Source organism: Podospora pseudocomata, assembly GCF_035222375.1.
Source record: "Podospora pseudocomata strain CBS 415.72m chromosome 1 map unlocalized CBS415.72m_1.2, whole genome shotgun sequence".
In the NCBI taxonomy this organism is placed as follows: domain Eukaryota; kingdom Fungi; phylum Ascomycota; class Sordariomycetes; order Sordariales; family Podosporaceae; genus Podospora; species Podospora pseudocomata.
This window is the reverse complement of record NW_026946364.1, coordinates 591,321-612,232: the sequence shown is the minus strand read 5'-3', so window position 1 is coordinate 612,232 and position 20,912 is coordinate 591,321. Positions and strand designations below refer to the sequence as shown.

General features: G+C 53.2%; 4 protein-coding genes across 4 annotated transcripts; 3 read left to right on the top strand and 1 right to left on the bottom strand.

The window, feature by feature from the left end:
- Positions 1-336: 336 nt before the first annotated feature.
- Positions 337-1,881, top strand: QC762_101820 (uncharacterized protein; the record flags this gene model as incomplete). Its single annotated transcript, XM_062884565.1, has 1 exon — positions 337-1,881. One exon carries the CDS (start codon positions 337-339, stop codon positions 1,879-1,881), a length of 1,545 nt encoding a protein of 514 aa, XP_062747408.1.
- A 9,171-nt stretch (positions 1,882-11,052) lies between these two features.
- On the top strand, positions 11,053-13,253 carry QC762_101810 (uncharacterized protein; the record flags this gene model as incomplete). The annotated part of the gene is made up of 2 exons (XM_062884564.1): positions 11,053-11,072; positions 11,429-13,253. 2 exons carry the CDS (start codon positions 11,053-11,055, stop codon positions 13,251-13,253), a joined length of 1,845 nt encoding a protein of 614 aa, XP_062747407.1.
- Positions 13,254-14,412: 1,159 nt separating this feature from the next.
- On the top strand, positions 14,413-17,040 carry DLD1_1 (D-lactate ferricytochrome c oxidoreductase). Its single transcript, XM_062884563.1, has 4 exons — positions 14,413-15,225; positions 15,291-16,657; positions 16,739-16,819; positions 16,879-17,040. Exons 1-4 carry the CDS (start codon positions 14,904-14,906, stop codon positions 16,969-16,971), a joined length of 1,863 nt encoding a protein of 620 aa, XP_062747406.1. The 5' UTR covers positions 14,413-14,903; the 3' UTR covers positions 16,972-17,040.
- Positions 17,041-17,080: 40 nt separating this feature from the next.
- QC762_101790 (uncharacterized protein) lies at positions 17,081-20,605 on the bottom strand. Its single transcript, XM_062884562.1, has 3 exons — positions 18,839-20,605; positions 18,279-18,771; positions 17,081-18,214 (listed from the first exon to the last, which is right to left on the bottom strand). The coding sequence occupies exons 1-3, from the start codon at positions 18,967-18,969 to the stop codon at positions 17,720-17,722; spliced, it is 1,119 nt and encodes a 372-aa protein (XP_062747405.1). The 5' UTR covers positions 18,970-20,605; the 3' UTR covers positions 17,081-17,719.
- Positions 20,606-20,912: the final 307 nt, after the last annotated feature.

Genomic DNA, 20,912 nt, shown 5'->3' with positions numbered 1-20,912 from the left:
GGCCCAGCCCTCGGGGCAAAGATCGCAAAAGAAAAAAAGAGGGGGGAAGTTTCTATTTTCTTAGTTTTGGCACTGCGACCATTAGATGCATTCAGCCCCGCAGTCTCGTCTTGTTCTCCCTGTTCCTTTTTGCTGGTTTTGTCGTTGTCGTCGTGCTTGAAAATTGAACCGCGCGCAGCGCTGTTGAATTCCGGAGGATCCGAAAAATCGAAGACGACATTCAGACGCGGCAGCAACGTCATCTTGGGAACTCCGATCATCGACTTTTCCCCGCATACTGGGAAAAAAGGAGAATTGCGCAAAATTGGGCAGTACAAAAGAAAAGAAAGAAGGACAATGTTGCCAGAAATGACGACTGTTGGCGGTGGTGCGGTGCTCAATAAAAAGCTGACGAAGGCGAGGGGAAAGATGGTGAAGCCAATATTGAAGACAGCGAAGAACCTGAAGCTGTCGCATTCGGAAAAGAACTCGCTGGATCTGGATAGAGGGTGGGATGAGCAGTCGATTGAGCAGCTGGAGAATGGGGAGTGGGATGAGAAGGCGTTCCCTGGTGGCTTATCAGGAGGAGCAATGGGTCTGGGTGTCGAGAGCAACGTGGTGTCTGTTCCAGGCGGCGGAAGCAGCATTCGAGCCAAATTCCACCACGGCCGTACGCCGTCGCAAGCTTCTACTGGCAGCGGTCCTCGCGGAGGAGCTTTCATCCATCCTTTTGCGCAGGCCCCGCGGACGTCGACGCCACCCTTGTCATATGCGAACTCGCTTGCTTCGTTTGACAATACCGTTGCGAATACCATCAATAGCACTCACAACGAGCGCAACTGCTCCCCCACTATTACCGAGAACGAGGACGACTTTGACTCTCCCGCGCAATACCATAACCACAGCCATAGCCACTCCTCTGCCCCGCCACCAGCGTTATCATCGCAGTCAAATCTCTCAAATCCCCGCCGACCATCGCTCCAGAGCCAGCGCACCGGGTCATACACCGAGGTACCTTCCAAAGCGCCCTCTCTCCGCATCAATACGACAGGTGGCACTTCCAGGTCGGCGTCAGGTGCGACTGTCATTTCCCGACTTGCGAATGGCACCATCTCCACGACTAGCCAGTCCGATCTGCAGTTGACAAACAGCGTCAGCGTGTCCTTGGGCACCACTCTCGACTCGCCAACCGGCAGTATCGGAGCCGGAACAATCAACAACTCATCTTCTGGCGCCACTCAAATGTCGCCTTTGCGCAGCTCGCTCGACATGGCGAACTTTCCCCGACTTCGCAGCCGCTCCGAGCTGGACACGGCTAACCGCGCCGAAAAGATCCGAGCCGCTCGCCGCAAGTTTGAGGAGCGCGAGAACATCAAGGAGGAAAAGTACGACCGCGAGATGATCAAGAAGAGGGAGCGTAGGGACACCAAGGAAGCGAGTCGCATCGAGAAGGGAGCCCCAGCCCGTCCGTCCATCCACCGCAAGAACACTGGGAACAGCCTTAGCAATGTTATTTCTCCCCCCGCATCCACCTCCAGCGGCATCCAGGCTGTTTTTGGTAGAAAGGGCGCTTCTTGGACCGAGGGCACGACCGTCAGCAACTCTTCGCGACAGGACCTTGAAGGAGCCTACACCTCTTCTTCCGCTCCCCAGGTCGGCGGCGCCATCAACAGGCGCCACACCGACTCGCCGAGCGGCGAGGAGCAGATGCGCTTCATGAGCCGCAAGTACGACAGCGTTCCGCTCGAGACGCCGCCCGCCTTCGGCCCTAATGTCGACGCTGTGCGGTTTGAGCAGACTCGGCCGCGAAGAGGGAGCGGTCCCAAGCGGAAGACGCAGAGCTACTGGGCCGGGTTTGTGCTCTGGCTGAGGACGAAGCTGCTGAGGCTTGGTGGCCGGTAAGGGTATATCTAGGACAGCAGGACTTACTCGGCATTATCACGAATTAGTCCGGGCACAGTCTAAAACTACTACAACAAGGGGGCGAATCTATCAGCATGGCCAGGAATGGCAAGCATTCCGGCAGCAGAGTTTGTCTCTCGACTTTCTCAGCCTGGACATCTTTTTTTTCATCACGTCATTTGGCTTCCCATCAAGGCGTTTAGGAATTGGAGCATGGGGCACAGGGAAATATCAGCTCTCGAAGCTGAAGGCGTTATTGGTTTTTTTATACATCATATTTTTTATTTTGACCTTTTTCACTTTCTTACCGTCGTTTACACACACAACCCCGGAAATATGGACAGCATGGATTTGCTTTTGGGAGGAACAGTTCGTGCGCTACATCGACACTATTACACACGTTTGGCACAGCATTGGGCGGCGGCGGCGATATCTCTCTCTCTCTTTTACTGAAACTTCAGCGAGTTGTTGTTTTTTGCGCAGCTATTAGCGAAGATTCTCGGCATGGCAATTGGGAAGGGGAAACAAGGGAAAGGAAAGGCATCATTCGTTTTTTTGGCTTTGACACGCAACATCCGGGGTTGGGTGGGTTTGTTTTTTCATCACACCACTATCTATGATGGTGGTGGTTTCTTCTTTCTTTCAGGATTCAAGGAAAGGGGGTCTGGATAACAGGCTGGCTGGCTTTTGATGACTGGGGAATTCTTTTTTTATTTTTTTTCACTTTTACAGGAATGGAAAGAAAGGGTGAATCGGCAAGTCTGGGATATGCTGTGGTTTAACAGCGTTTTTTCTGATTTTGCAACTGGCGCTGTACTTGTGGAACTGGGCATCGATTTTGTTGATGCTTAGTTGCAGGTCGGCAGGGAAGGGATAAGATATAGATAAGAGAGGTATTTACCTACCTAGCTTTCGGTGGTTTCGAGCTTTAGAATCGGCGGAAACTTAAAGCAGAGAGACGGCTGGGCGTGAAAAAGGCCTCGGGGTTATTTAACAATTTTTGGGATGTTCATTTTTGATGTGGTGATTTTAATATGGTGACACGAAACGGATATGCTATGGTTGCACAAAATGGGATTTAAGCTTGCGGTAGGGCTCTGTTGGCTGTTGAAAGGGATGGATTTAATGTGATTGGTCTACAACGTTGCTACACCACGACGCCACACGATGATGATTCTACCTATGGATATCACTGTCGGAATGTTAACTTGACACTACAGCATGCTGTGCTTGTTTGCTTGTGCTGCTTGGTGTCTTGATCAGGAGGCATTGTTTGAGATAGAACAAGGAAAAAGATGCCGAGGTTCATGGTCGATGTGGGTACCCCTCTTTTTAACGGGAGCGGTGACAGGTGGTGTCTACGGTGGTATTTGTTCGCCTCTGTCTCAGAACCTCTTTTGCTCTACAAAAAGCGGCCTTGGTATCATTAATCCGGCTAAAAGCCTCGTACTATAGCTTTGAAAGCGAATAAGTATAAAATTATAAATAAAATGTAGTAAATTGAGGCTTTTATATATATTTTTAATTTCAAATAAAAATAAAATAAAGGAGTAATGTAATATATACAGCATGGATAATACTATAACTTATATATGTATGACTATAACTTTAACTTTATATATATTGCTATAAGTCTAACCTTATATTTGGTGTCACGAAGCTGAGGCTGAAATAGGTCAAGGCCAATATTATTCCGTAGCTAAAGTAATCGAAAGATGAGGAAAAGGAAAAGTAAGTGTGTGTGGCCCTGCTTGCTCTGCAAGATATCCTTACCCTGCCTTGCCTGCCCCACGTGGCCTGTGCTTCCCTTTGCTCCCATTGGCCGCAGCCCTCATCCTCAGCCCTGACCCTGTATTCCTGTCCTAACCCTAACCCTGTAGCCGTATGCCGTTACAACCCCCGGGTGGAGAGAAGCTCGCCCCGAGCTTCAAATCGCAAAAAATGGGTAATTGGTTGCTTGGTAGTGCCGAAAGCTCCATGCGCGCGGGGGCGGAGCGGTCGCCAACCAGCTCAAATTTGGTGCCCGACATGGGAGTCGAACGACGGTGGGGCCGTTTCGTCCCCTTCCCATCCATATGTTCGCTGCATCACTCCTGTCGTCACCCGCATAACTTCTGTCGCATCGAACATATCTCTGCGTCGCTCACTTCTTCTTTCGTGTCGAGCGCCTCAAACCGGGCCCGGCATTCCCTGCCAAGTTGTCGTCGGGATGCTCTGGCGCAAAGTCGTCTGAGGCCGCTGCTTCCAACCACTGCTGCAATCGTATAGGCGGTCCCGCCTGCTCTGGATTCTCGTCGTGGAACTTCTTCAGTGCCATTGGCGAGTCTCGGAACCCGTCGGCGTAGTACCATTCGGGGTCTGGGTCCCAACCTCTCCAGTCGACCTGATATTGTAGCCTTCCTTGGTGAATCCGACTTGCGATGATTCTGTCGACCTCCCATTGCTCTGAACCATCCGGCATCTCCTCCGCCGGTGGGTTCTCGGCTGCTTGTCCTGGGAGTGGATTGTCGGCGTACTTCCTCAACCGGTCAGCCGTAAACACCTTGGTACCCTTCCATGAGTCGGGGACCTCCAGCTGGTAGGCGTGGCCGACCATCTTCTCGATACGATAGTTCTGTTGAGTCATTGGGAACGGAGAGCTTGTCGCTGGGGCGGCCCGTAAGCTCTGTCTGTTTCAGGATGATCACCCTGTCTCCGACCCCGAAGTCAGGCTCCCGTCTATGCCGGTTTGCTTGTATCGCTTGTCTCTCCTGTGCCTTGAGGATACACTCCCGAGCGTACTCCCAGTATCCCATGATCTTCTTGGCGCTCGCTTGTGCCTCCTGTCGCGTCAGCTTCTCCCGTCTCGTCATGTCCTTGAACGACTTGGTCCTGGCTTCCCAGTCGAATGGCGTGGGGAAGGGAAATCCGAATAAACACTCGTGGGGGGAGATTGTCGTGCTGTCTTGAGGCATCGCCGCCTGCGCCGCGTCCAAGGCCGGTATCGCCTCCGACCAGTTATCCTGGTAGTGGCTGACGAACATCCGCAGTCTCTGGTTGATGAGCTGGTTGTAGTTTTCGACCTGGCCAACCGTTTGGGAGTGACCGGCCGTGGCCAGCTCCCACTTGACTCCCAAGATCTTGGACATCTCGTTGGTGAAGTCGAACGGAATTGCGGGCCTCGGTCGCTTAGCACGTCCGCTGGGGCCCCAACAACCGGTATGGGCCCTCGTAGTACAGGCGTGCTGCCTCCTTCGCCGTTGTTTTTGTGGTGCATGGTATCGTCCAGGCTTGTTTCGAGAGTCGGCAGATAATCGTCATGGCGCTGTCGAATCCGTGCTTGTCCTTCGGGAGCTGGTTGAAGTCCACCACCAGGCTACTCCACGGTCTATCGGGAGGCGGGAGCGGGTGAAGGAGCCCCGGCGTCTTGTCTCTGGGCCGCTTGGCGGACTTGCAACGACAACAGCCCACATACCGGTCTATATCTCCATGCATCTTCGGCCACCAATATCTCGCTGTCACCAGCTTGCGAGTCTTGTGTCGGCCCGGATGCGCCGTCAGCAGCGTGCCGTGGACATCTGCGATCACCCTGGTACGCAGCAGCGCCTCGTCAGGCACTATCAATCTTCCTCCACACAACACGTATCGGTCATCCTGCATGCTGAACTCTGAGGGGACCTCCTCGTTCCTTGCCTTCTCTCTGTACTCTTCCAGAGCCTCACTGCTCTTGTTTGCCTCCAGCAATTCATCCATCAACTGGAACCCGCTGCCCTCCGGCGGTTCCCGATCATCATACAACGCTGCCAACATCATCAGTGGGACTTCCACATCCTCCGTCTCTATCACCGATATCAATCCCAGCGCTTCATCATCCCTCTGGCTAGTCTGCCATTGACTAAGGTCGTCCGGTCTAACCGGCGCGAACATCTGCATCGTGCGATAGGCGTCTCTCTTGTCTTTCTGGGTCTTAGTGTCTTCCGACTTTCGCGACAAAGCGTCCGCAGCCGCATTGTCCCTCCCCGGGCGGAAAGTGATGTGGAAGTTATACCCCGAAAGCTCTTCCGCCCATGCCGCCTGTCTGATGTTTAGAACCCTCTTGGTGCTGAAGAACTTCAGGGCCTCGTGGTCCGTGATCGCCAAGAAGGGGTCTTTGTGTTGCAGTCCCCGCAGTTCTGCCGACCAGAACTGGATTGCTTTCACCACCGCCATCAGTTCTTTATCGTGGATATGATAATTGTGCTCCGATCCCCGCAGGGTCTGTGACCAATATCCCACCGGGTGCCAGTCCTGATCCTCTTCCTGGTACTGCGATAATACTCCAGCCATCACTCCCTGCGACGCGTCGGTCTCCAGCCTTGTCGGCTTATGGTGGGAGAAGTGCTTCAACACCGGCGTATTCAACATGCGATGTTTCAGCTCTTCAAACGCTGCCTCGCAGTCGGATCCCAGTCCCTCCTTATCCTTCCGGGTGAGCAGGGTAAGTGGCCGAGCGATTCTTCCATATTCTCTGACAAATCGCCGGTAGAAGTTACAGAATCCTAAGAAAGACTGTACTCCCTTGACGTTCGTTGGTCTCTCCCAGTTGCGCACCGCTTCGATCTTCTTCGGGTTAACCTTGATTCCTTCAGTGGTAATCACGAACCCTAAGAACTCCGTGCTCGTCGTGTGGAACTCGCACTTATCAATATCGGCCTGCAGCCCTGCTGATCGCAGCCGTTCCAGTACCTTTGCCACGTGCTGGCGGTGCTCTGTCTCGCTCTCCGAGTAAATCAGAATGTCATCGATATACGCGCTGCAGAAATCGTCCAGATAGTCCTGCAGGGTTCGGTTGATAAATCTTTGAAAGGTGGCCGGGCCGTTACAAAGGCCAAATGGTAACACCTTGTACTTGAACGCACCTTGCCTCGTCCGGAAGGCCGTCAGTGCCTCGCTCTCCGGGTCCATCCTCACACGGTTAAAGGCCTGTCGTATATCAACCTTCGAAAAGATCTTCGCCTTGGAAATCCGCGCCATCGTTTCGTCGATCAACGGGAGCGGGTAACAGTCCTTGATGGTCTTTGCGTTCAACTTGCGGTAGTCCACACAGAACCTCAAGGACCCGTTTGCTTTTCGCACAAACAGGATGGGGATGCCCATGGCTCCCCGCTCGGTACGATCAACCTTTCTGCAGCATCTTTATCACATATTCGCGGCTGGCTTCCAGTTCTTCGGCCGACATCTTGTACAATGGACTGTACCCAATGTTCTCCGGTCTCTCGTTGGGGAGTAGCTCGATTTTATGGTCGATATTATGTCGGTATGGGGGTAGCTCGTCGGACTCGGTCTTGCTGAACACGTCGAGATACTGGTGGTAGCACTTGGGCAGCTCCTCAACACCTGCTGCCGCAACTCCTCTCCATCCTTCTCCATCCCGTTCGCAGCCTTGTCCTCCTCGATCCTCTTGTACTCAATCACAGCGTCCAACTCATCCATCGTCACGAACCCTGTCTCCCATTTCCCGTTCGAGACATCTTATCGTAGATGACCTCTTCGATGGCCCCGATGTCACAGGATTCGCACATTTCCGGCCGACCCGTGAAGGCGACAACCTTCTTCTTCCTTCCACCGGGTGGTGTCCATACCTCTCCGGCCAGAGCGCGCTCCATCTTCGCCTCTTCCCTCGATGAGCGATCGGCTTGTTGTCTTCCAATCTGCAATGGTTTGACCGTCTTGGCTGGCTGATCCTTCAGTTTCCTCAACTCTGCTAGCCTTTCCCTGATCAACACTCCGTTGCGTCGATGCCGGTCCTCCTGTTCCAGCCATGCCTCTACGGCATCCAGCAGCGTATCTTTCTCTTTCTTGTGCCTCTTCCTATCCTTGGAACGACGCTTCTTCTCTGGTGGCATGTTCTCCGGGAACAGCAACCTCCTGCGAACACAATCGATCATGATGTCGTGTCGTTCGAAGAACCTCTTTCCCAGGATGATGTCGTGCTGGCGTCGATGACCAGCATGGGCTGTTGCAAGAATGTCCTTCCTTGCACCGACAACTCGTGCCGTAGTGCTACATCGATAATCTGTGATGGTACTCCGTCGAATCCTCCGACCGGCCGTGGCGCGAAGTCTTCGATTCTATTCAGCGCCATTTTCTTCTTGAGTTTCTTTGCGAATGTTACGCTAATAAACACATCTCCGTTTGCTCCCGTGTCGACCAGAGCGTCAGCAGTAGTTAAAGAAGTCTCATGGTTACCTATGGAAATTGGTATTACGAATGGTTTTCCTCCCAGCCTCTCCTCCAGCAAGTCCGGAGGCTTTACTCTACCCACTGCCATCATGGTCGACAAGTCCCTGGAAGGAGTCACATCTCTCCAGGGTGTCTAGTTTTCCTCCCCGGAGGAGGAGTCATCGCTTTCGTCCAACTTCGCCTTGTTGGAAGCTGGCTTCTTGGGTTTACCGGCCTTCGGGGCCCTTGGGGGAGTCGGGGCCTCGCCCTCTTCGTCGTCCTTGGCCCAAGTCTTCTGCAGATTGGCGATGCGCGCTTCACGGTCCTTGTCGCTACCCCTCGGCTTCTTCTCATTCGCCTTGGGGCACTGCCTGCTCCTGTGTCCCGTCTCGCCACAGATGAAGCACTCGCCGGCCTCGTAGCGCTTACGGACCTCCTCCCTGGACAACTTGTGCTCTGGCTTGGGGCCTTGGTTGGACTGCCCACCGGACGACTTGCTCTTACCGCTGTTGAAATTGTTGCGCTGACCGCCCCGACTACCGCGGGCGTTGCCTGAGTCTTCTTTCTTCTTCTCCATCGCGTCGACGGTTTCTTCGATCATGGCAATCTCGGCAGCCAGTCGCGTGAAGTCTTCGAAGGTGACCGCGGGGTTGACGTACTGAGCAGCCAAGGCTTTCTGGAATGAGCCCGGCAGACGGCGGCGGAACTCTTGCTTCCATTCTGACTTGGAGCGACCGATTTCTCCAGCCAGACGCACGAAGTCATTCTTGAAGGCGGCGAACTTGGAAGCCTTGTCGAGCTTGAGGTTGTTGAAGTCGGTGAGAGCCTTCTCCTTGCAGTTGTGGTCATTGTACTCGTGCCACAGGTGCTGCATCAACTTATCGGGATGGACGATCTGATCGGGGTGACCGTCGCGCAGGTAGGGAGCCAGGGCGTCAGCGGCCTTGCCGCCAATACGGCCCTCGATGTAGGCCAGCAGAGCGCGATCGCTGGCGAAGTGATCACGATTGACCACCACCTTGTTACACATGGCGCGACGCCAGACCTCGAACGAGGGGAGTCCTTACCGTTGGTGAAGATAGGAGGGTCAGGCAGCTTCGTGCTCTTCCTACCCTTCTCGGCGGCGTCATCCTCGTTGATGCTGAAGCTGTCAAAACGCGTCTCTCTGGAGGTGAGAGAGGCGGGGCGATCTTCAGTCCTGGGAGGGGGAGAAGACCGCAAGAACTGACTGGACTCTGAACGCGGCTTGCGAGCCTGAGCAAGCTGTTTCTGCAGCTCTTCAATTTTCTGGTTCAACTTATAATTCTGGCCGGCTAAATACACAGAGGCCTCCCGGGCTTCCTGATTCTCGGCCACGACTTCCGTCAATTCCTTGCGAGCACTCTCAAGGCGCTCCTCCGTCAACTCCATGTTGTCCTCCACGTCTCTACACTGCATCTCTTTCTCCGTGAGAGCCTCCTTCAGGTCCTCGACCTCCCTCTCCTTGGACTCGAGGGCATCGTCACGGGCGGCCAAAGCGTCCCGCATGGTAGTGACCCGCTCGTCGGTGGACGTCGCTTTCTGTTGGTGGAGAGCGGGGACCCAATCGTGGACAATCTGGAGGTTGCGGTCGAGGGAAGTGAGGTGATGATGGAGGTCGCGCACTTGTCCCAACAACGCGGTGCAGATCAGCGCTCGAACCTTGAATTCCTGCCACATCTCGTGGGGGTGGTTGATGCAAAGATCCATCCATTCGTGCTCGTAGAGGACGCCCTTGAACTCGATCGGGTGTCTGCCGTCGGTCTCGCAAAGGGGTGCAAAGGGCACTGTCGGGCCGGCGGGGGTGGCGTACCAATCGGCAAGCGAGCGGACCCGCTCAACTTGGTCTTGGTCGAGTTCTTCGGGGATGTGTGTGGTAGCGGAGGTCGTCAATCTCTGGGACACCTTGTCGCAGAACACCTCGTAGGACACTTCGGTCGGGGATCCCGATCTCGTTGCCGGCGGCGTCGACCACGGTCGCGCCCAGGGTGGCCGACTCCTCGTGGGTCGGGCCGCTGAGGAAGACTTCCGACACGCGAGCGGTCTTCTTGCTGACCGCCGTCTTGGTCTTCTTGGTCTTGGGGAGATGCCAGTGCAAGGCATCCAGGGAGAACCGGACTGACTTCCGGGATTTCTCGCGGTCCTCATCGGAGGGACCCTTCGTGGGGTGAGCCATGGCTAGAATCGTCGATTCGTCCGGGCGATGCGCTCAATCGGTATGCTGCAGGTCGACCGGGATTGGGACCGCGCAAGTGGGTTGCCGCAGGTTTGTCGTAAACCGCGCAGGTCTAGCCGTTCTTGGCTGTCGCAGCGACCAGGGTGGCGCGCGCTTGTCTGTCGATCAATTCGTCGAAATTGTCGTATCCTTGGGATATTTCAACCTTCCCAGGCTATAGTGGTTTTGATCTTTCGATTGTCACGAAGCTGAGGCTGAAATAGGTCAAGGCCAATATTATTCCGTAGCTAAAGTAATCGAAAGATGAGGAAAAGGAAAAGTAAGTGTGTGTGGCCCTGCTTGCTCTGCAAGATATCCTTACCCTGCCTTGCCTGCCCCACGTGGCCTGTGCTTCCCTTTGCTCCCATTGGCCGCAGCCCTCATCCTCAGCCCTGACCCTGTATTCCTGTCCTAACCCTAACCCTGTAGCCGTATGCCGTTACATTTGGTATATATATACTAATACTATTACTACTATTATTACTATTATTATTGTTTTATTTATCATAAATAGTTCTTAAAAATATAAAAAATAAAACCAAACCTTTTTTACTAGTAATTTTTAGGTTCTATTATATTTAGAAGCTTTTTATAGTATTAATATAGCAAAGCTTTTTCCATATGTTGCTAGTCGGGCATGCTTTGCCGGGCCTTTAGTGGGGCCAGAGAGACTTTGAGACAGAGGCGAACGAATACCACCGTAGGTGTCCGTCAGTGTGTCTTGGTCAGCGTCTTGGACCCCTGGTTCCAGACGAGCCATGGTTCGTGAGGTGGTAAGGTAAGGGAGTTTGGACGAGAGCAAAACGAACAGTCAGAATAGGAATTGATATCACAGCTGTTGTCGGTCTGTTTATTTTTCGACTGGGATTCTCAAATTGACGTCAAAGCCATCCAACTCGGTTCGGATCTCAGACCTGTTGCAAAAACCCGTTTGACTGGACAGCAAGTGACGCCGTTCAAGGGCCCCTGTCATCCGCATCTCACCTCACCCGATTCCCCAGCCCAAGAGATACGGGCTGCCTTTGTCTGATTTGCCATTCTTATCAAGACGGAAAACAACAGTCAGCAGTGCCAGCAGGTAGGTTACCTGCATGAACCTGTTTCTCGAGCCTTAAAACTGACGGGTATTTGCAGATTGGGGTCAGCCCAAGTTTCTGAAGTTATCACTGCACAAATGGCAGACAAATTCGCCAACTACCCCGGCGCCAAAGAGGCACCTGCCGCTGCCCTCGAGTATCATCACGAAGAGGACCACAACCCGCCGCTGAGAGGCTGGCCTTTGGTTATTGCCTCCACTCTGTTATCCAACTCCTCCGTTCTCCAGAAATGGCTCTGGAACAACGCCAAGTTTGGCCAGCCCAAGCACGCCCCCGGACTCGACAGCTCTGTCCCCTGGCGCATCAAACCTGATGTTGCCCCCCTTGGGGAAACGGGCCCTATGCTGCCGCTTGAGGAGGGGTACCTCGTCACCCCCAAGTCGGCCGACTGCAAGGGTCGGTTCAATTCGATTGCTGATTACCATGAGCTCTACAAGTCAGGTCAGGCTACTCCCCTTGATGTTGTCGAGGCGCTCCTCCCTCTTATCAGGAGAGACGTTGGTGACGAGGAGAGCAAATATGCTGCTGCGTTCATCGAGTCCAATGTCGATGAGGTGCTTCAACATGCCAGAGAGAGCACGGAGCGGTGGAAAGAGGGAAAGCAGCTCGGCATTTTGGACGGTGTTCCCTTTGGCGTCAAGGCCGACACTGAAGTCAAGGGGTATGTCTCGACCATGGGGATGAAGGTCGACAGGACGGTCGCCTACTTCAACAGGCCCGAACCGGAGACGTGCTGGCCCGCGTTGAAGATGCAAGAGCAGGGCGCGATCATGGTGGGCAAGATGAACCAGCACGAGATAGGGATGGACACCACCGGCTGTAATCCCGTGACAGGGACAGCAACGAACTGGTACAACACCCGTTACTTCCCCGGCGGCTCCTCCTCCGGCGCGGGGAGCGGTCTCTGTGCGGGACTGGTGCCGGTGGCAATCGGCACCGACGCCGGAGGCAGCATGCGCATCCCCCCTGCCTTTTGCGGCGTCTACGGCCTCAAACCAACCTTTAACCGCACCTGTTCCCGCGCCACGTCCATGTGTGTTGTCGGGCCCATGACATCAACGGTAGCCGACTTGACCATCGCTTACCGTGTCATGTCCCAACCTAACCCCTCCGACCCAGGCCAGAACCTTTTGTGTCTGTCCGTCCCGCCTTCTCCTGGGTCGAAGAAAACATTGGGTATCTGCCGCGCTTGGATCGCCCGCGCGGACCCGGACGTACTCAAAGTCTTCAGCTCCTGCGTTGAATACCTCACCACTGTCAAGGGGTACACCGCAGTCGACATCTCCCTCCCCTATCTGAGGGAAGGGCAGCTAGCCCATGCGGCAACCTGCCTCACCGAAGCCGCAACCGAGGCCTTCGCCCGTAATCCCAGTAACTACCTCGCCCCCCTCAACCACGCCAACCGCATGCTTGTTTCAGCGGCGACGCACACCCCAGCAACGGACTATTTAGCTTATGGCCAAATCAGGCACGTCATCATGGGGCACCTGGCCTGGCTGTGGGAGCAGCACCCCGACATGATTGTTCTCACGCCTACAACCCCGATAGCAGGGTGGAAGATTTGTGACGGGGATGAGGCGTATGGGTGCTCGGATGGGAATCTGAGTATAAAGAATATGACGTTTGCTTGGGTGGCTAACACGAGTGGTTGTCCGGCTGTCACTTGTCCGGGGGGTTATGTCGAGGCTGAGCAAGGGGAGGGGGTTTTGCCTGTGGGGGTGATGGGGATGGGGGAGTGGGGGGCGGAGGAGCAGTTGCTGGGTTTTGCGAGGGATATGGAGGGGTTTTTGGAGGTGGAGGGGAGGAGAAGGCCAAAGGAGTGGGTTGATGTTGTTGGGTTGGCGAGGGGGAAGGGGGAGTAGTAGTAGTACATGGACACTGTCAGTCACTCATACACCGATTGTTGATTCCGTATTATACTAGCTAGTTTTGATGAAAGTTTTCTATCTTGGTCAGCTGCTATGTTTATCACCCACTGTCACACGGAACCGAGAAGTAATTCCCAGCGGGTAGGTATTGTCTACTGAGAAGAGGTAGAGTCCGTCTCGCCCCTTCCCGCGACCCATTCTTGGTACAACCCTTCGGTAACGGTTTCCGTGATCGGGAAGTCCACGTCAAGTTGAGGGTTATCGCTCCCGAGATCGCCGTTTTGGTAGCCCTGTGGCGCATCGTTTTCCTTGTCCATCTTGGTCTGTGGTGACTGAGATGTATGGCAGCAGGGGTGAGTGATTGGACCTTCAGCTAGAGGTTGGTGGGAAAGACTTACAGTATGCAGTGGTCTAGATAGAATTCAGGAGATTTGGATAGATCCGGGTCAGGCAAGCTCAACGGTATAGCAGATGGTGAAGTGTACTTTTGTTGGAAATGGGAGGTGAGAATGGAGTGATATATATACTCAGCTGAGACGACGGCCCTGTCGATTTCCGTGACTAATGGATGGTCAGTTACTGGATCGCAGGAGGCTTGGTGCCGAATGTTGTTGTCTGAGTAGCGAAACAAAGACAACAGGCTGGCGCTTAGGATCCTGGAGGATCGACTTGGAGACAGCCAAGTAGTCGCTTTTCGAAGCTCGCAAGGCAGAAAGTGCCTGGTTAGCTCAACTTCCAATACCCAACGTTGGCAAAGATCATCGCGCAGCAACCATATGGCACAAAGGGACACTGTGGGACGGAGATTACTGGCGCTGAAAGTGAACCAAGGTCAATACCCAATTCATCACCAATAACATGATCCGTCCCAACCTCAGCCGCAAAGCCCTGACCGCAATAGGCATAGAAAATCTACAGGGTACGACTAGCTCCAATCATAACGGCGTACCTATTGAGAGACTCATTCGCCAAGTTCAGTCGTTGTGCTACCAGTTCTTGGGAAGCTAGACTCCTGGGGAGATCTCTGCTTTGGCGAGCTCGAGGCTGGTTGGGGAGGGGGCGAAGCATGCAGGGCAAGTCATAAACATGATTCGGCGAGTTTATATAGGAACTCTATTGGAAGAAAAGAATTGATATGCTTTGCCGCGGCCTCCGAACTTTCATCAAAACCCCAGCTTGCCTCCGCCAACGGGTCGTTCTTTCCAGTTGCCTTGTTGTTGGAAACTTCCTAATCGGGCAGCGGGTTAGGGTTGTGAGGTTCAACCGAAGAACTCTTCTCTATTATAGATATTCCCAGCTTTCTCTGTAGAATCCTCACATCCATCCATTTGATCTGTGTCAAACAATGTAGTTCCCTCTTACTCGTGGTCAACGCTACAACCCGACGCCCGGAGCTGGCGCCCGTTATGTCGTTGCACGGAACCGTGGCCAAGCCAGTCCAATCGGCAGAGTGGAGACACGAAGCTCACGGGCAGGGGAACCACCTTTTTTTCTAAGCAACCTTCGAAGCTCCAGCCTTGGCATCTCGTCCCACGACCACAACCCCACGATATACCACTCCTCCAACGGCCGACGATATACGCCCCCTACACTCAAATCTCGACCCTGCGCAACCCCAATTGATTGTTCAGATACTCAGAAACTATGTCGCGGCTTGCGGGCAAGATGCCCAAGCTGGCGACAGCTCCCGGAGCCCGGCCATCCTCCTTCCCCTCTATGCGCCCCAGCAGAACCACCAGCACACCGTTACAATTCCGCCGCCTCGAGTCAACACAGCGCTTCAGCCCCCCTCCCTCCTCTACTTCCTCCTCAACCACCACCAAGAAACCCTCCAGCGGCCCCTCCTTCAAGGGCCAACTCACACAGTCCATCACCAAGCGCATCCAGCGCGAAAGAGATGATCTCAAACGCCTCTCCCACATGCGCCCCCAAAACAGCCTGGGCAGGATGATGGGCATGACCTTTGGTACTTGCCCCCTTTTACTCCCTATATCCCTACCATCATAACTTACCCTCCCTTCCTACCCACAGTCCTCTTCACCGTCGGCGCAATCTCCTACTGGTGCGGCCTCAAATACCCCAAAGAAGCCGACCCGGCCTCCACCCTCCCCCTGGCAGCTACCAAACCCCCCAAGCACAACCTCAACCCCGCCCACCTCGAGGCCGCCTGGTCCGACTTTGTCGCCATCGTCGGCAAGGAAAACGTCTCGACCGCCGACGACGTCATCTCCCAGCACGCCACCTCGGAGTGGTCCACCCACCGCGCTGCCGACGACCAGAAGCCCTTTTGCGTCGTTTACCCCGCCACAACCGAGGAGGTGTCCGAGTTGATGAAGGTGTGCCATTACAGACGGATTCCCGTGGTGGGATACTCTGGGGGGACGAGTCTGGAGGGGCATTATACCCCGACTAGATCAGGGATATGCATTGATTTCTCAAGGATGAACAAGGTGCTCTCGTTGCACAAGGATGACTTGGACGTGGTTGTCCAGCCTGGTGTAGGGTGGGAGGATCTGAACGAGATGCTCGCGGAGCAAAATTTGTTTTTCCCGCCTGATCCAGGGCCGGGGGCGCAGATTGGGGGGATGATTGGGACTGGATGCTCGGGCACAAACGCGTACAGGTACGGGACGATGAGGGAGTGGGTTTTGAGTCTTACGGTTGTCATGGCCGACGGGACAGTCATCAAGACGAGACAGAGACCAAGAAAGAGCTCGGCGGGGTATGATTTGACGAGGCTGTTTATCGGTAGTGAGGGCACACTGGGTTTGGTGACGGAGGCGACGCTCAAGGTTACGGTTAAACCTGCTAGTGAATCCGTCGCTGTGGCATCGTTTGGGTCCATCAGAGAAGCGGCCAACTGTGTCGCCAAGGTGGTAGGGGAGGGTGTCCCCGTTGCTGCGGTAGAGATTCTAGATGACGACCAGATGAGGTTCATCAACCAAGCTGGCGCTACGTCCAGAAGCTGGAAGGAGGCGCCCACTATTTTCTTCAAATTCACGGGTACCCCCTCGGGGGTAAAAGAGCAGGTGGCCATCGTCCAAAAGATCACCAAGGGCAGCGGCGGCAAGTCGTTTGACTTTGCCAAGGACGAGCAGGAACGGGTCGAGCTCTGGAGCGCGAGGAAGGAGGCGCTCTGGAGCACCATGGCGGTGAAGAAGCCCGGGGACCGGGTGTGGACGGGGGACGTGGCTGTCCCGATGAGCAGGCTGCCGGACATTATCGACCAGACGAAGCAGGATCTGGGACGGTCGGGGTTGAAGAGCTCGATTGTGGGACATGTCGGGGATGGGAACTTTCATATTATCTTGTTGTACTCGGATGCGGAGAGGAAGTTGGCCGAGGAGTGTGTTCATCGGATGGTGAAGAGGGCTGTGGAGATGGAGGGGACTGTGACTGTGAGTTTTTTTTATTTTTTTTATAGCTTTCTGTGTTGAACTCTGGAGGGATGGAAAAAACTAATGCGGTTGAATCAACAGGGCGAGCATGGTGTTGGGCTTGTCAAGAGGGATTACCTCCCTCATGAGCTGGGAGAGAGCACGGTTGATGCTATGAGAAAGGTAATTTTTCATCCTTTTTACCATTTGAAAACAAGATCAAATGCTGACAACTCCCACAGATCAAGACGGCATTCGACCCCCTCTGCCTTCTCAATTGCGATAAAGTCGTGCGCGTCGAGAAGCCAGCGAGAGGGGAGGTTTCTGAATGGTAAATAGGCAATGTAAAGAGAGAAAATAACAATTAAATGTACAATATATATATCTTGAAAGTCCATCAAGGTTTTGGGGCCCTTGTATAGACATCCTAAGCAGCAGTCATGCTTGTTGAGATGTTTTTCCTTGTTGAAATTTATTTTCTTGTTGCTATCCAAAAATACTCTCAAAAAAAAAAGCCAAGAATAGAAAAAGACGCCATATTCCCCGACCAGCCTCATCCCCCATGACAAGTTGAACCCCTTCCGTACCCACCTCACATATATATCCAGCAATCACAGGACAGAAAGAGAAAGAGATAATGATGATGGTTTAAACAATGTAAAAATGAAAATGGGATATCTCTGTGTTGACATGTGTGCATGGTTACAAGTCTTGCTCCTTCTCTCTCTCCAGAACCAGCCTATCATTCGAGGTAAGACAAGACTCTCCTTCAATTCTCCCCTTTCTCCTCCTTCTCTTCCCTCACAACACTTGCTCAATTTCATAAAATGGTCGTTAGTTCTGCTTCCCCTCTCTGGTTGTCGAGAGAGCAACACAAAACGTCAAAAAGCAAAAAAATAAAAGACGAAAAATAAATGCTCGCTTCGCTTGATCCGATCGGTGTAACTCTCTTCTTCCTCTCTATTTCCAACAAAAAGATGGATCAACCGTTCCGATCGGCCTTTATAGAATTAAAACACAAAACAAAATTTGAACTCCCTCCAAACCAAAAAGTAACAAAAAAAGACAAAGAAGAAAAGCCATTTAGTCAATCGTCATTCGACTTGGCAGTGGTGGCTTCTGATCGTTCATTTGGTACGAATTTGCGTCTTCCTTCTCGGGGTCGGAGTATCTCGGCTTAAGAAGGTGGTCCTTGAGCCCGGCGCCAAAGTTGCTCATGCAGACGAAGCCGTTGATGATGGTCAAGATGATGAGGAGAATGGTCAGGACAGCAAAGGCTGTCAGCGACTTCTGGACGGCTTCGTAATCCTGTTTATGACCGGGCTGGTAAATGCGGACGAGCTTGAAGAAGAAGTAAGAGAGCGCGCCGAAGTACAAGACGATGGTCAACGTCACTCCAATCTTGTTCTCGCGCTGCGTAAAGAAGGCGGCGCATAGAAGGATGGCGATCGTGATAGGAACCGCCGCCACTTGCAGGCCGAGCTCGAAGTTATTCTTGGTGTTGTTGACAACGACCAAGAACTGCACAGTGAAACCCAAGAAGAAGAAGAAATCAAACTTCAAGAGGGCGATGTAAATCTATGTGTCCGCGTCAGCATTCGACATCCATATCGTCACTAGTGAGACGAGATCATGAACCTACCTGGTAGTGAAGGAACCGCTTCTTCATGCGGTAGTCAGCACCAATCTGCTTCAGAATGTCCCAAGCGAACTCGCGGTATAGCTGATAGGCGATACAAGACATGGCGACGGTGACCACGCCCACGATTGCTGGAACGGCTATCAAGAAGGGTTTGGACAGCGCCCAGACAATGTTCGAATCACCACCTTTATCGCTGTCCTTTAGGAGTAAAGCACCCTGCAGAATATCCAGTGACTTTTCAATCTGATCAATCTGGAGGATGGTGTAGACAAAGAGTGCCAGGTTGGCCACACACAGCCCAATAATCTGAATCGTGTTCTTCATCCGCAGTGCGTCCCACGCCAAGACCAAAACGTAGAGGAATCCGAAGATGAAGAGCGCCAAGAAAGTCGGAATCGTACGGTATCTCGATTGTAACCTTCGTCGTTGTGCCTCATCTGGGATTTCGCCTTCTTGAAATTGAAGGCCAAACTGGAATCTCGCAAACACATAACTGCGGTTGAAGTGTTAGCATATTGGATCAAGGGTCTCATCGCTGGCAGCAGGAGGGCGAAACACACCATTCAAAAGCCACGCAAATTACAGCCTGTAGGCCGACGATGAAAAAGAAGAGCTTCGCCCATGTGTTGCTGAGGAAGTCCGTCGAGAAGAGCTTTTGTTTTGGCCGCGCTGGCCCGACTGTGGAAGCCATCACTGGAGGGCGGCTGTCTCTGAATCCGCTGTTTGTTCCGTCAAAACTTGCGATCGCGATCGGCTGCGAGCCCGAGCCGGCCAAATACGACCGGCGAATGTCTCGTTGGGAAGCCAGGACGGCGGCTTTGCGAGATGTCTGGTTAATGGCTGAATTGAGTTTTGTGACTTGTGGTTTGGCGTCGATGGTCGGTGGGTCGAGGGAGATTGAAGGGCCGGCCGGTCGAGGGGGAGGGGAAGGTAAGAAAAAGTCGTGGTCGGTCGGGCAGAAGACGCCTGGTCTCTGGCTCGGGGGTGGTCGTCGAAGGTGGTGAACCTGCACACTCACAACAGCGAGCGGTTATTGTTCACAGGCGCGAATCTTTTGGCGATTTGAAGAAGTGTTGCAGCACCCAGGAGACGGGACTGTTGGGGCAGGGGGTGTTGTGCTGCGAGTTGTGTGTCCACAGAGAGCACTCTGAAACACTGGGAGGAGTTGAGGTGTTCGAGGGTTGGCAATGCTTCAGGGAGTGCAGGCCAAGAACCAACGGGAACGGCCGGGGGGTGCTGAGGTGGTGTCGTTAGGAGAAGCGAGGGGACGCGTTGCTTGTCGGCGGTTGTCGAAAAATCAGACTCGGGCGCCAGAACAAGACAGGTATCGCAGGAAGAAGGTGAAGATGAAGAAAAGATTGATTAAATTACTGTAGAGATGCAAACGACTGATGGAAAAGAGGGAACCTAGGGCGTGGGATGTCGCTCTGTTGCGAGCAGGATTGTGGTTTGCAGGTGACAAACCGGGGGGGCAGGGGAGACGACTTTTCGCCAAACAGGGGCTAGTTCGCCATCAGCCTCTCCCGCCAATGCACGATTTTGATCTGCTCCGAGGCTGTGCAGCTGGAATCTCGCCTTTTCGACACAACTTCAAAAGAAGTCACTGATCGAGATGGTGATGTCTTTTCTTCGATAGTAGCTCTCAGTAATCATCGGCACTCTTTTTCCTATTTATCATAGTTCTAGGGCGGGAAAAGCCAATCTCCAAGCATCGTAACCGGCCCAGCAAGTTGGCCGTTGGAGCGCCCACAAGGCTGCGAGCCATGTCTCACCAAGCCCTTGTGGCTGCAAACTCAAGTTCGAGGTCCTACCAATTAATCACCACCATTTCCACAGCCGCAGGGCACTTTTTCACATTCAACGTTCTAGATTTTCTTCTCCTATGTAGACGGGATACAGGGCCATCACAATCGTCGCTTAGTGTAGCTTTCCCCAGGTTATAGCCCAGTCGGCTCATTTAAGCCCATTCTGCCCTGCGTTACGTTCGCTTGACTGATGATGAAGTGCACACTCAGACAATCTTGAGCTAATTCTACTTTTCTCCTGTCTCACAAGACTTGTAACTTGGAACAAATATGAATCCAAAAGTCTCCTATTTTTGTTCTCTTCTCAAACATCTAAACATCATCCAACATTCTATTCCCATTACCTACAACTTTGATAATCCTCAACCTCGAACAAAGTCACTGATATCCACCGTGTGGATCCAGGGTCTCTTCCCGCGCATTTTGCATCGCTGGGGGGGAACCACCGCCCCCGGATGGACCCGCTCTTTTATGCTAAGCCACACATCCATCTTCAACTCCCGCTCTCCCACCTGCCATTCTCTCCAGCACCTCATCAACCGATCTATCAAATCAGAGAAACAATGACGACAGGATATGTAAAAGATCAACCGATGCTTTGAAACTGCCCACTCTCCCTTTTGTAGCATTCTTGATATGCAAGAGTCGGCCTCTCCGTGATAGTCCTCGTATTCCGCCCCCCGATACCGAGCACTGTGCACATGCGAACCAGTTCGGTGTCTAAACTGAATGTTTGATCCCGTCGACAAGATACATGAGGCTTTGCTATGGGCAAATCCCGAACGAACGTTTGAGGCTCATAAAATCAGCCCTGTTACCTACCTAGTTA

What these genes read in the sequence shown, in the direction of transcription:
- DLD1_1 (XM_062884563.1), top strand. Translation starts at nt 14,904, where the DNA reads ATGTCGCGGCTTGCGGGCAAGATGCCCAAGCTGGCGACAGCTCCCGGA. An exon ending in GATGATGGGCATGACCTTTG is followed by an intron (nt 15,226 to 15,290) that starts GTACTTGCCCCC and finishes TCCTACCCACAG; the next exon opens with TCCTCTTCACCGTCGGCGCA. An exon ending in CGGTTGATGCTATGAGAAAG is followed by an intron (nt 16,820 to 16,878) that starts GTAATTTTTCAT and finishes CAACTCCCACAG; the next exon opens with ATCAAGACGGCATTCGACCC.
- QC762_101790 (XM_062884562.1), bottom strand. Translation starts at nt 18,969, where the DNA reads ATGGCTTCCACAGTCGGGCCAGCGCGGCCAAAACAAAAGCTCTTCTCG. An exon ending in ATTTGCGTGGCTTTTGAATG is followed by an intron (nt 18,772 to 18,838) that starts GTGTGTTTCGCC and finishes CTTCAACCGCAG; the next exon opens with TTATGTGTTTGCGAGATTCC. An exon ending in AGCGGTTCCTTCACTACCAG is followed by an intron (nt 18,215 to 18,278) that starts GTAGGTTCATGA and finishes GCGGACACATAG; the next exon opens with ATTTACATCGCCCTCTTGAA.